This window comes from Cnephaeus nilssonii (assembly GCF_951640355.1).
Source record: "Cnephaeus nilssonii genome assembly, chromosome: 4".
Taxonomy (NCBI): Eukaryota; Metazoa; Chordata; class Mammalia; order Chiroptera; family Vespertilionidae; genus Cnephaeus; species Cnephaeus nilssonii.
In genome coordinates, this window is record NC_137075.1 from 47,657,321 (window position 1) to 47,669,921 (window position 12,601).

The 12,601-nt window shown below is 41.0% G+C and overlaps 1 protein-coding gene across 4 annotated transcripts in view; it reads left to right on the top strand.

Annotated features, from left to right (window-relative positions):
- Positions 1-11,877, top strand: part of SLC28A2 (solute carrier family 28 member 2) — a 38,755-nt gene extending 26,878 nt beyond the window's left edge. For 3 of the 4 annotated variants that reach the window (XM_079769274.1, XM_079769275.1, XM_079769276.1), the window contains 12 exons: positions 184-297; positions 592-669; positions 1,720-1,800; positions 2,236-2,316; positions 3,721-3,846; positions 3,929-4,059; positions 4,486-4,654; positions 4,830-5,027; positions 5,605-5,686; positions 6,954-7,052; positions 7,261-7,372; positions 10,481-11,877. In XM_079769274.1, coding sequence (XP_079625400.1) covers positions 184-297; positions 592-669; positions 1,720-1,800; positions 2,236-2,316; positions 3,721-3,846; positions 3,929-4,059; positions 4,486-4,654; positions 4,830-5,027; positions 5,605-5,686; positions 6,954-7,052; positions 7,261-7,372; positions 10,481-10,598 — 1,389 coding nt within the window. In that variant the 3' untranslated portion in view covers positions 10,599-11,877. The remainder of the gene's footprint in view (positions 1-183; positions 298-591; positions 670-1,719; positions 1,801-2,235; positions 2,317-3,720; positions 3,847-3,928; positions 4,060-4,485; positions 4,655-4,829; positions 5,028-5,604; positions 5,687-6,953; positions 7,053-7,260; positions 7,373-10,480) is intronic. The other variant, XM_079769277.1, reaches the window with a different exon arrangement.
- Positions 11,878-12,601: the final 724 nt, after the last annotated feature.

A 12,601-nucleotide genomic window follows, 5' to 3' on the forward strand; every position in this document is an offset into this window, starting at 1 on the left:
TTAAATATTATCCCGCTCTGTTTCCCCCTGCTTCCTACTCCATCTTACCCTAGATTTCCTGTTAACATCCTTGCTTGGTTTCATCCAGAGTACCATGAATACATGTTTAAAACTTCAACCACATAATGGACAAGTAGGGTTAAGAACTCACATAGGAATAACCTGAGTTCTTATTGGTCCCAGGTGTCCTGGAGAACGGTGCTTTGGGGCCTGGGTCTTCAATTTGTCTTTGGGATCTTGGTCATCAGAACTGATCCTGGATTTAATGCATTTCAATGGCTGGGAGACCAGGTTCAGGTATGAAAAATTGAATGTGAGGGCTATGCTCTTTCAGAACCCGAGAGAAAGGAGATTTGAGTGGGGAGCGGGGAGATATGCAGAGATTGCACTACATCTTGTTAATTATGGTGGTGGGAGATCTGGTGGGAAAGGAGAGTATACTAGGGTACAATTAATCATATGAATAAAGAACTGTGAGAGATACATTCAGTAACATAAGTAAGACCTAATCAAGCCTGAGTCTGATCGAATGTTCCTCTGTGTCCTACCTGGCTTCACTCTTGTTCACTCTCTCTCTCTCTTTTCTTTCAGATTTTCCTGGGCTACACAGTGGCTGGCTCCAGTTTTGTCTTTGGGGATACGCTGGTCAAGGATGTCTTTGCTTTTCAGGTCATTATCTGTTTTGTAGGCAGGGATGAGGGTCCATGTGGGGAGAGATGTAAAGCAGAGGATAAAAATGTGTGCCCAAGAGATCAGCCAGTCTACATACCAATTTGACCCTAAGAAGAGGATCTGACCCCATCAGTAGAAGGAACAGCATCAATCTCCCACCCTTTGATCATTACCATACTGAAACTGGAATAAAATAGGAGTGGGGGAGGAAGGCTCCTTGTGGCTTGGTACTAATGGGATAATAGATATAATATATTTAAAATTTATTCCTAAACTAGCTTGTGTTAAAAAAATATCCACTGAGTATCTATACTGTGTCAGCTGCTCTTGGAAGACTGAGAGTTAATTTAGAGGCCTGAAACAGTCCATCTATGGCATACATGAGCATATTTGTACAGTAGTCCCCCGTACCTGTGAGGGATACATTCCAAGATTCCCCCCAACACCCAGTGGATGCCTGAAACCAGATATTACCAAACCCTATAAATATTGTTTTTTCCCCCTATACAGACATACCTTTGACTTATAAATTAGGCAATTTCACAGATAGAAAATTCATTCTTACCATAGATCTTAGCAACCTTACCATATGATTTTTTTTCTTTTCTTACTGAGAACTTTTACTTTTTCTCTTAAAGGAAGCACTTTATGAATTACCAGCATCACTACTCTTGTGCTTTGGGGCCATTAAATAAAATAAGGGTTACTTGAACACAAGCACTGAGATACTGTGACAGTGGATCTGATAACCTAGACAGCTACTAAGTGACTAATGGGCTGGTGGCTAGTGTAAACAGTGTATACACTAGATAAAGGGATGATTCACGTCCCAGTCGGGACAGATCAGGACAGTACGAGATTCTATCATGATACTCATAATGGCGCACAATTTAAAACCTATGAATTGTTTACTTCTTAAATTTTCCATAACATATTTTCTGACCATGGTTGATGGTGGGTAACCACAGAAAGTGAAACCATGGATGGCGGGGGGGTCGGGGGGGTCTGTTGTAATATCTCATTAGTAGCCCGTCATTCTCATTATAGGCCTTACCAATCATCATTTACTTTGGATGTGTGATGTCCATTCTCTACTACCTGGGCCTTGTGCAGTGGCTAGTTCAGAAGGTGAGTCATTCTCCTACACCACTCAGGAGGGGGGCTTTCATCTTGTGATCTGTCAAGAAGCATGAACATGACACTCACTTAGGAAAAATGCTCACATGTAGGATCTAGATGTTAGAACCAGTGAGAAAAGGCAAACTCAAGCATGCCTGATATAGGATGGTCAGGCCCAGGCTCCAGGTAGGCCGAGGAGCAGAGCAGGAAGAGAAAATGGGCTGGACTGCCATTTCATACTGAGTTTTAATCTACTAGTTCTGGAAGCCAAGAGTCCTGAGTTCTGGTAATTTGCTTTGTGGCCTTGGGCTTATCACTCCACTTCTCTAGGCTTTAGTTTCCTTACCAGTAAATGGAGAAGGGAATGGGGTTGGGGAGAAGCTTGCTAGATACTCTCCAAGATTTCCACTAATGTTAATGGTTTAGGTCTTTGTATCCCTTTAGGTTGCCTGGTTTTTACAAATTACCATGGGCACCACCGCCACAGAGACCCTAGCTGTGGCAGGAAACATCTTTGTGGGTATGGTAAGTACTCTGAGGCCTTCTGATCATTTTTTTCCTGGGGAATACATGATGTGGCAGAAAACAAGTTGAGAAAAGTGTGTTTTCCTTCTGAAAAGTCAAATAAATGAGATGTATGGGCAGTTAATCACTGATGAAAGAAAACTCAGAAGTTCAAAGGAAACTCAGCTTACTGCTTTTACCCTTCATCTGTAATACAACTACTTACCTGGGTATACTTAGTTTGGACATCCTTAACCACTGATCCAACTTCTTACACAGGAATATAGGGAAACATCCTGGTCCAAATCTCACCGCCTTCAGTGTGCTCTATGGTTTTAGTTTCTCCCTGTGATCCTTGTTTTCCAGGGTTTCTGAGGAAGCAATAATTTGCCTTGCTCAGAGCTCACACCAAGGCTCTTCCCCATAATACACTGTTTGATACATTGATATGGAATAGGTGCTCAATATATGCTATTGGCTGATTAACTCAATGTTAGGGACAATGACAATGGCTTGTCAAATTGACAAGGAGTTAGTATTGAGGTCTTTCTCTCTCAAAGCCCTTGGCTGATTAACTGTTTCTGAAATGTTTTCAGAGTACTTCTGCATGCTTCCACCTTAGCACTCCACATTTTACTGAAATTATCCATAATCGGCTTAGTTTTCTGTCCTAGACTATAAGCTCCTAAGAGTAGGAACTTTTCCTTATTTCTATTAATATCCCTGGCCTCTAGTACAGCACTAGGCACATTAATTGTCACTCATTAAATGATAAATAACATTACCTTAGGTTGATGCTAATACAGTTTAGAATTGGGTCTTCATAATTTCATTACATTTTCAAACATTTCTTTTGATTCTTTCATCAACAATGGGCTTTAATAATATATTTGCAATTAATTTAATACGTACTTTTAAAGCTACTAATATGTACTCAGGAAATACACTGTATTTCATAAGGTCATTCATTAAGTACATCAGGTCCTCAAATAATGTATGGACAAAAAGTATTTCATTTAATTTTATTTCAATATAAAGTTGATGAGATGCCATAGGAACTTAACTCTTGTTTATATCAATTAGTCTATGGTAAAGTTGATTTCATTATACAGTCACAGAACTTAACAACATTGAGAACTTACTGTAGCTGATTTTAGACATGGAGAAAAAAATATACCATTCCCCTTCCATAGCATTTTAGAATTTACATAAATAAGACAAACATGTATGAAAATCAATGATAACAATACCAGCCAGGATATGATTAGGTGCCAGAGAGAGTGAGGCAGATGCTGGGAGGGCCTAAAAGCAGAGCTCCGGCCTGGAAGGGCACTCACACTAGAGGGATGTGTCCCTGGGCCGGGTGGGCACTCTGGGGTGGAGAGTCACATCCTCTTGAATCTGACTCGCTTCTCCTGTTCACAGACAGAGGCACCTCTGCTCATCCGTCCATACCTTGCAGACATGACACTCTCTGAAATCCATGCAGTGATGACTGGAGGGTTTGCCACCATTTCAGGCACTGTGTTGGGAGCCTTCATATCCTTTGGGGTAGGCATAATCTTTTTGATCACTCCTGGGTGAACCCACGTTTGGGTTCTGCAGACTCTGATTCCTATGTCTGGCCTTACAGATTGAAGCATCATCCTTGATTTCTGCGTCTGTGATGGCGGCCCCGTCTGCCCTTGCCTTGTCAAAGTTGGTATATCCAGAAGTGGAGGAATCCAAGTTCAAGAATAAGGAGGGGGTAAAATTGCCCCGTGGGTGAGTCCAATGAGGCATATAATTTGGGAGACGCTGAGGTCAGGTGCAGAGTCAGGAGTAGTGCTGTGGTGGCAGAGGCTTCACGTCTCCTGGAGAAGGAATAATCTGATTCCATATCCTCTCTTGTCTACCTCTACCTCTAGCGGATCATGTAGATTTTATTTGTTTAACCCTCCATCTGCCTCTGTCTTCTGCAGACCAGTATCCTCTGTCCTAGGTGTCAGTGCAATTTCATGGCAATTAAATCTGATAGTGCTTCAGTATAATTTCCACCCCAAGAGTCACTAAGGAACCCCATCACCTCTTAAGCTGGTCTTGCACCTTCCTCCTGCACTCCTGCACCGCAGGAAAAGTGGGATTTCTCTTCTGTGAGAGGCTGAGACTAATCCAGACACCATATTCTTCTTCTATGCCCAATAACCACAGGAAGGAGACAAATATCCTGGAAGCTGCCAGCAATGGAGCCACAGATGCCATAGGCCTTGCCACTAATGTAGCAGCCAACCTGATTGCCTTTTTGGCCGTGTTGGCCTTCGTCAATGCTGCCCTTTCCTGGCTAGGGGAATTGGTAGACATACAGGGGCTCACTTTCCAGGTAAAGAGTTACATTTGTTGTGCTGTATTTAAGTGGTCCTTGAACTGTGAGTGCTCTCCTGACCCACAGTGAGCTAAAAGAGAGCATGGGTAGAAGGGTGGAGGAGACTAACTTAAGGCTCCAGAGAAAGTCCTTGGGTCCTGACCTGTGTTACTTGTTCTTTCTTTTCACCTAGGTGATTTGCTCCTATATCCTAAGGCCTATGGTTTTCATGATGGGTGTAGAGTGGGCAGATTGTCCAATGGTGGCTGAGATGGTGGGGATCAAGTTCTTCACAAATGAGTTTGTGGCCTATCAGCAACTGTCTCAATACAGGAACAAACGTCTCTCTGGAATGGAAGAGTGGATCGGGGGCGAGAAACAATGGATTTCTGTAGGTGGCAATTCAGAAGAGCATAAATCATTTGTGGGCAGACAGAAAGTGTTACACAAATTTGTTTCACACCCATGGATCCCTTTCCAATGTCCCAGGCCTAAACCACAAAGCAAGCATAACAATATGCTTAGCTCCAGGCCCCTGAGGTCTGTGTGCTATTCCTCCCCCGCACTCTGACCCAACTTCTCTCTATAATGTAATTTACAGTTGGGGAAGTTCAGGGTGGACACTATTTTTGATGGTCTAAGGTCCCCTTCTTCATGTATAAGTTTGAATGCTATAAATTGATCTCCTTTTCTCTCTCCCTCTATCTCAATCATCCTCATTCTTAGGCCTTCTCCATACTCATGGACTTGAACAAGAAGAGTGCTGGGCAAAGAGGCCCATTGTGGTTGCCATAACATTATTCCTGTAATAACTCAGGAAGTGATTATTTTCTGAGCATCTTTTCCATATTCTTTAGGGTAATGTGGAAAAGATTGGGGGTTCTATGATCTTTGGAACTTCTATCATGATTATATGACTACACATATGGGACTGAATTTATTTACTTATTTGCATGTGTTTTTCCTAGGTGAGAGCTGAAACCATTACAACATTTTCACTCTGTGGATTTGCCAATCTTAGTTCCATAGGAATCACACTGGGAGGCCTGAGTGAGTTATTTCATTTTCCCAGCTACCCAATAAGCCAGACAGACCCCAGCTTCTGAAGTAGGCAGTCTGGTGCTTCAGTACAAGTTGAGACCAGACAGAGAAGCTGGTGTGAAATGGGCCCTGATTGGCACAGATAATTTGGAGTTAAGGTAACCATGTGCCTGGCTATGCATGAGGCCCAGGCTACATTTACAATCTCAATTTCTGTTACTCTTTTTCCATTCAATTGGAGGCTCAAAAGACTTATTTTACTTTTATTTTCCCTTTGAGGAAAATTATCATGATATTACTTTTATATTGCCATTAAATGGGTATTGTGCATATATATCCATTGCTTTTTATTCAGTACCAAAGGCACTTTCTGAAATTAGGCTGCTCACCAGTTGTCTTCATAGACGTAGGAGTTGCACAAGGAATCAAAAGACAAATAAAATCATCAGACACATAGGGCAGATAGACAGTAAGAACCACTGGTGTCAAGTGTGGGATTAAAAGCTATAAATCACTAGGTGGGGGAGGAGTGAGTATTTGAAGCAGACACAGATACATTTAGATTGTGGGTGATGGTTGGGTGAAAAAGTATGAGGAAAGTGGAGTTGTCCTTGAGGTTAGGGATAGCAAATTCCAAGAGTTTGGAAGATCCAAGTTAGAAATAAAGTGTAAGAAGAAATACAGCTAAATGCATCCATTTAGAATCATTAAGAATCATTAAATTGATTTATTTGGCTGCTGGTTGAACAATTTAAAGGTGAAACAATTTCCTTTTGGTTTATTTTCCCCCTTTGTTAAATGCTTGTCTGTGCTGTTCTAATTCTGATGCCCAATTACTGTCTGATTGTGAGATTGCCATCTAGCAGTGGGATGTGTATCATGTGACTGAGGTTTAGGCAAATGTGGCCGTCCTTATCCCTCTGGCTCAAAACAGTCCATCACATTCTGGTCCAACTAGTGAATACCAGGCATCTGTGCCTGTCTGGAGCAAACTGGAGCTTTCCTTGATCCAGATTCATCTTGGGAATGTTCATGGAACCACTGAAGTTAGGGTCAGACACACGTTCCTTGACCTGGGAAATGTTTGAATTAGTGAACCCTCAGGACTAAAGAATATACATACTTCTTAGGGCACTGCTGGCCCGCCTCTGGTGGTTAGTAGTAAAAAAAAAGCTATTCCTCTGCTGTGTTTTGTTCTTCTGCATTCTTTAATTGGGGCTCATGGGAAATACCAGATTGGTGAGGAAGAGATCAAATTATTTTGTTTTGTCTGCAGCATCAATGGTACCCCACCGGAAGGGTGACTTGTCCAAGATTGTAGTCCGTGCCCTCTTCACAGGGGCCTGTGTATCCCTTATCAGTGCCTGTGTGGCAGGTATGTACCTCAGCTAGTCTCTTGTTAGAAATCACATACCTAGATACTGATACGATCTCTCTCAGAATACTGATTTAACCATCCATCTCACAGATGCATAGAAAAGGCACCTAATCTACAATGTTCTCCAATTTACACCCAAATTATTGAGAGTTTTCAGGAACATGTGTAAAATCTTCCCCTTACTATCTCTGTCTCCTTTACCCAGGAATCCTCTATGTTCCCAGGGGAGCTGAAACTGACTGTGTCTCCTTCCTAAACACAAGTTTCACCAATAGAACCTATGAGGCCTATGTGTGCTGCAGAGAGCTCTTCCAGAGGTGAGTGAGCATCAGGATCCCAGCTTCCTCCTCTAACATGCTATCCTCAACTCAGGAATCTTCTGGGAGAAACAGGGTCTTGAGAGTAATCATGTGGATCCTGAATAGAGTGTTTAAGAAGGAAGATGGGTATTTGTGGTGGTCTAGATCTATGCTCTTTTCTCTTATTACCTCTAGTATGTATTATCTCTAGTGTGGACAACTGACAGATTTTACTGATATTGGTAGGATACCGAGAAGTGGAAGGGCAGGGGAAGAAGAAAGGAAGTGTGGTTTCCCTATTGTGACCAGAATGTTGTAGGTGAAGGCTTGGCAATGGTTCTAAGTGGCTAAAAATTTATGGGCTTCTTCAGACAGTAATGATGACTGTGTTTGGAGGTTATCATCAGAGTAGGCAACCAACAATCTTTGAAAAATAATCCCTTTATTGTACTATTAAAGATGAATGATAAACAGGATAGTGACATTGTTTGATTCCTATGTTCTTGTGGCAGTCCAGTGGATTTCATTGTAAGCACAATCTAAAGTAAATGAATAAAGTGAAAACTGCTAATTTTTAACAGTGAGTTGTCTTTCCATTGAACTTCACTGAAAAATTAACAGAATACTCTTTCCTGCTCATTTCTGCCTCCAAAGCTGCAATGGACTTTTTGTCTATAGTTATTTACTTAGTGTCATTAGCATCTAGATTCTAAAAGAGATCATGTTTTTGTCCAATTTGTTTATACTAAATAAGTTTTGAGTGACTCCAGACCAAGATGGCGATAGAGGAGGCTCCTGAATTTCCCTCCTCCAAGCTACACTGAATGTACAGCTTTATAATAATTCCCTTTGAGAGAACCAGAAACTAGCTGAGTGACTCCTACACATTGGGAAACTGAGAAAATACCCACATTGAATTGGGTAGGAAAGGCTAAGACACAGTCTTACCATAAACCCCACCCCTGGCACAGAACCATACAATTGAGGGAACTCCCAACTCAACTTCTCCCAGAGGAGGGAAGGGTTTGGACTGCACATCTAGGGCACCAACTTTTAAGGCTCCAACCTGAGGGGCAGGTGCCACAAACACTTAGCTCTGAAATAATATGGGGCTTGGGTTTCTGAGTCTCCCAGAACTATAGCAAACCAAGAGCAGTTCTTAACAGGCGGTGCGCATTCATTGTGGCTATCCTCCAAGGCTCAGTGCAGAGGGAACAGGCAAAATTGCTCATCTCCCAGTCTTTCCCAGGAAAGGGCTCTACAGCAGACTTTCTAAATTGCTGCCTGGACTGTCGCTTCTAATTAGCATGCAACTAAGTGCTCACTGCAATCCTCCCTAGAACCCAAACAAGCCAATGGGCACTTCCCTGACCTTTTCCCTCAGGCTCGCTTCAATGATGAAACCAGGTCATCAGCATTTCTCTGGAAAGAGTTTTACACATTTATGGTGCCACAGTTTTTGTGGTGCTGCCCAAGGGACAAGCCCCCAGATCACCTGGCTCTGATAACCAATGTGGCTGGCATTCATGAGGCCCCTGTGTCTAGCTTCTAATTAGCATGTATCTATGGGATGACTGTGATCCTCCTTGGAGCCCACTTTCTCCCTCCAACAATAAAACCAATTTTCCAGTATCTCCCTGGAAGGAGCATGTACACACATCTAATGCCCCAAATTTTATGGCTGCCACTTAAGGGACAGGCCCCCAAATCACCTATCTCTGGTAGTAAACTGGGCTTGCACTGGAAATCAATTTCCAGTGGGAAATCTAGCCAACAAAGATGAAGTTTTTAAATGAGCACAGAAGCAACCCCCAATAGCTATACACCCAGGTTCAGCACAGAGGGAGCAGGCACAAATGCCCATCTCCCAGTTTCTCCCTGAAAAGAATCTGACTGCATACTTTCCCAGCTGGTATCTAAGGATCCAGCTTCTAATTAGCCTGCATTCAGGTGCTGACTGCAAACCTCCCCATTCGGGACACTAACGAGACCTACACAGAGACACATAATTAAATTGTTAAAAGTTAAAAACAAAGAGAATTTAAAATCAGCAAAAGAAAAATAACTAATTATGTGCAAGGGAATCCTCATAAGAATATTTGCATATTTTTCACCAGCAACCTTGTAGTTCAGAAGGGAGTGGGATAATATATTCAAAAGAAAAAACTGCCAACCAAGAATACTTTATCAGGCAGAGTTGTCTTTCAGAAGTGGAGAAATAGTGTTTTCCAGACAAGCAAAAGCTGATGGAGTTCATTACCACTAGACCAGTCTTACAAGAAACAGATAGTAATACAATCTTCCTAAATTTATTAAGACTTGTTTTGTTGCCTTGCATCTGACCTATCAGATAATTTTCATGTGTACTTGAGAAGAATGTACAGTATATTCTGGTGTTGGATGGATTGTTCTATAAATGTATGGTAGTCTATCTGGTATATCATATAATTTAAGTCCAATGTTTCATTGTTGATTTTCTGTCTGTATGATCTATCTATTACTAAATGGGAATATTAAAATCCCCTACTTGTATGAAGGTTCCCGAATAAATTAAAAATGGAACTACCACATGATCCAGCAATCTCACTTCTGGGTATATATCCAAAGAAAATGGAATCACTATCTGTATTCCCATGTTCATTGCAGCATTATTCACAGTAGCCATGGTATGAAAACAACCTCTGTGTCCACTGACAGATGAATGGATACAAAAATGTATCCTTATAAAAGAAGGAAATCCTGGTATTTGTAACAGCATTAAGCAAAGTGAAATAAGATTGACAAATACTGCATGGTATCACTTATATGTAGAATCAAAAAAGAATTTTTTTAAGCCAAACTCATAGAAACAGAGTGGTGGTTGCCTGGGACTGGGGGGCGGGGGGGGGGGCGGGGTGTATGTAGGGAGGGTGGAAATAGATGCTTATATACAGGTCTTATCTTGGGCATGAATGAGAAAATTACTTAATTCTGTCCTATTTAATTGGTCATTGCAATTGGATCCATTTATAGGTCTCCCCCTGTCCCCCCCCCCCCCCCAGGTGCTTGGTAGAACTTATTGATATGTCTTGTTGAATTTTCTTAAAAATCTGACCCACTATGTATCTCTCTGGCTTTTCATTTCAGTACGTCTCTGAATGGCACCAACGCTCCTTCTTTTTCCGGTCCATGGGAAAATAAAGAGTTCAGTGCCATAGCCCTTGCTAACTGCTGTGAATTCTACACCAATGCTGTGTGTGCCTAAGGCTGGTCCATTTTCATAACAGTCTTAATCTTGACAGACTTTTGATGGTAAAGGTATTTATGTAGTCAAGAGTTCCCACTCTACAACCAACTCACCATGTCTTTAACAGTACATGTAAAAAATAAGTTGGTTTTCACTGTATGCCAGTAATGAAAATCAGCATTTGTCTTTCCATTATTTGGCTGAACCAAATAGGGAATTCTTTATGGGCTCTGTCTGAGTTTACATGTGAAATCATAAATATTACCATATCAAAAATATCTTGCAAATCTTCCTTCTAGTTGCCACCTTAAAAATTCTGTGATATAGTCTGCTATAAATGTGATTTAGTATGTTATGCACACTGTGGTGAAAAGCTGTATTTCTTGGAGTTCTGTGGATAAGTTAGATTTATGGTTCTAAAGATACATATGAAAGTTACATGAATATATAATGATAAAAAAATTTTCTGGTTGTCACACATACAACCTCCTTAACATAACATAGTAAACAAAAAGTATTTCTTGTCTGCAAACTTGAAAGGAATGTCCATTTCTTAAAGGCCCTTACTTTGTTTTAGTATTCTGCTTTAGCGTCCTATTTGTTTCAAGTTTACAGGGAATCCTTTAAAACAGTGATTTTCAGAGGGAAGGATGTCAATTTTGCCTCCCAGGGGATATCTGGCAATGTCTGGAGATATTATTACTTCTCACAAATGGGGGGAGAGAGGGGGATGCTGCTGACATCTACTGGGTAGAGGCCAGGAATGCTACTAAGCATCCTACAATGCACAGGTTTCTCTGGCCCCAAATTTCAACACTCTGATTTAAAATGTCTAATATATTCCTTATATCTAATATTATTTGTAGTATTAATAATATTATAGTATTAAGGAAGAGTTTCAAAAGGATGTAGAGTTCCTCAAAAGTTAAACATGGAATTATGTCATGTCCCTACAATACCACTCCTAGGCATAGATGCAAAACAACTCAAAATAGGTATTCAAACAAGTATATATATGTACATGTTCACAGTAGCATTATTCATAATAGTCAAAAGATGGAAACAGTCCAACTGTCCATCAATGGCTGAAAGGATAAACAAAGTGTGTTATGTACATATGATGGAATTTTATTCAGCCATAAAAAGCATGAAGTACCGATATATGCTACTTACGAAGAGGAACCTAGAAACATTATGCTAAGTCAAAGAAGCCAGACACAAAGGCTTGCTATTGTATGATTCTGTTTTGTATGATTCCATTTATATGCAAATTCAGAACAGATAAGTCTAAGAGACAATATAGATTGGTGGTGCCAGGGGCTGGGGGGAGTGGGGAATTGGGAGTAACCACTTCATGAGTATGTGGTTTTACTTCAGGGTAATGGGAATGTTTTGGAATTAGTAGAGGTGGTGGTTACACAGTATGAATGTACTTGTTCATTGACTTGTTCATTTTAAAAAGGTTTGTTTTATGTTATGTGAATTTCACCTCAATAAATTATATTTATATGTCTAAAAATGGATGTAGATACTTGTATGTTCCTGTAACTAATCTACCTCTTCCACTTCAGTTTTCTGAGCTCAGAACCTCTTGGTCTTCTTTCCAGTCTCCATTCCAATCTCCTCTCTCCTATTTCCCAAAGTTGACGTAAAAGAAAACGAAGCCTCAATAAACTGCTTCTTGACCTGCACACTGATTTTCACCCTAGCCTGGTTTCTTTCTGCGAGGCAGCAGAATGCAGTGCTTGGTGGTACTGGACACTCGGCCAGATTACTTGGGTTCTAATTCAGGCTCTGCCACTAAATGTACTAAATGAATGTACACTGGGTGAACTCGGGCAAATTCCTTAACTTCTCTGTGTTATGGCTCCTCATCAATAAAATGGGAATAAATGGACCTACCTTATAGGCACAGTTGTGAGGTTCACTGCTCACCGTAGGCTCAATGTAAGGGTTAGCTGCTACTAATCATTACTATTTAAGGAGCTTAGTTCACGACTATCAATTTGAGTTTTGTATGC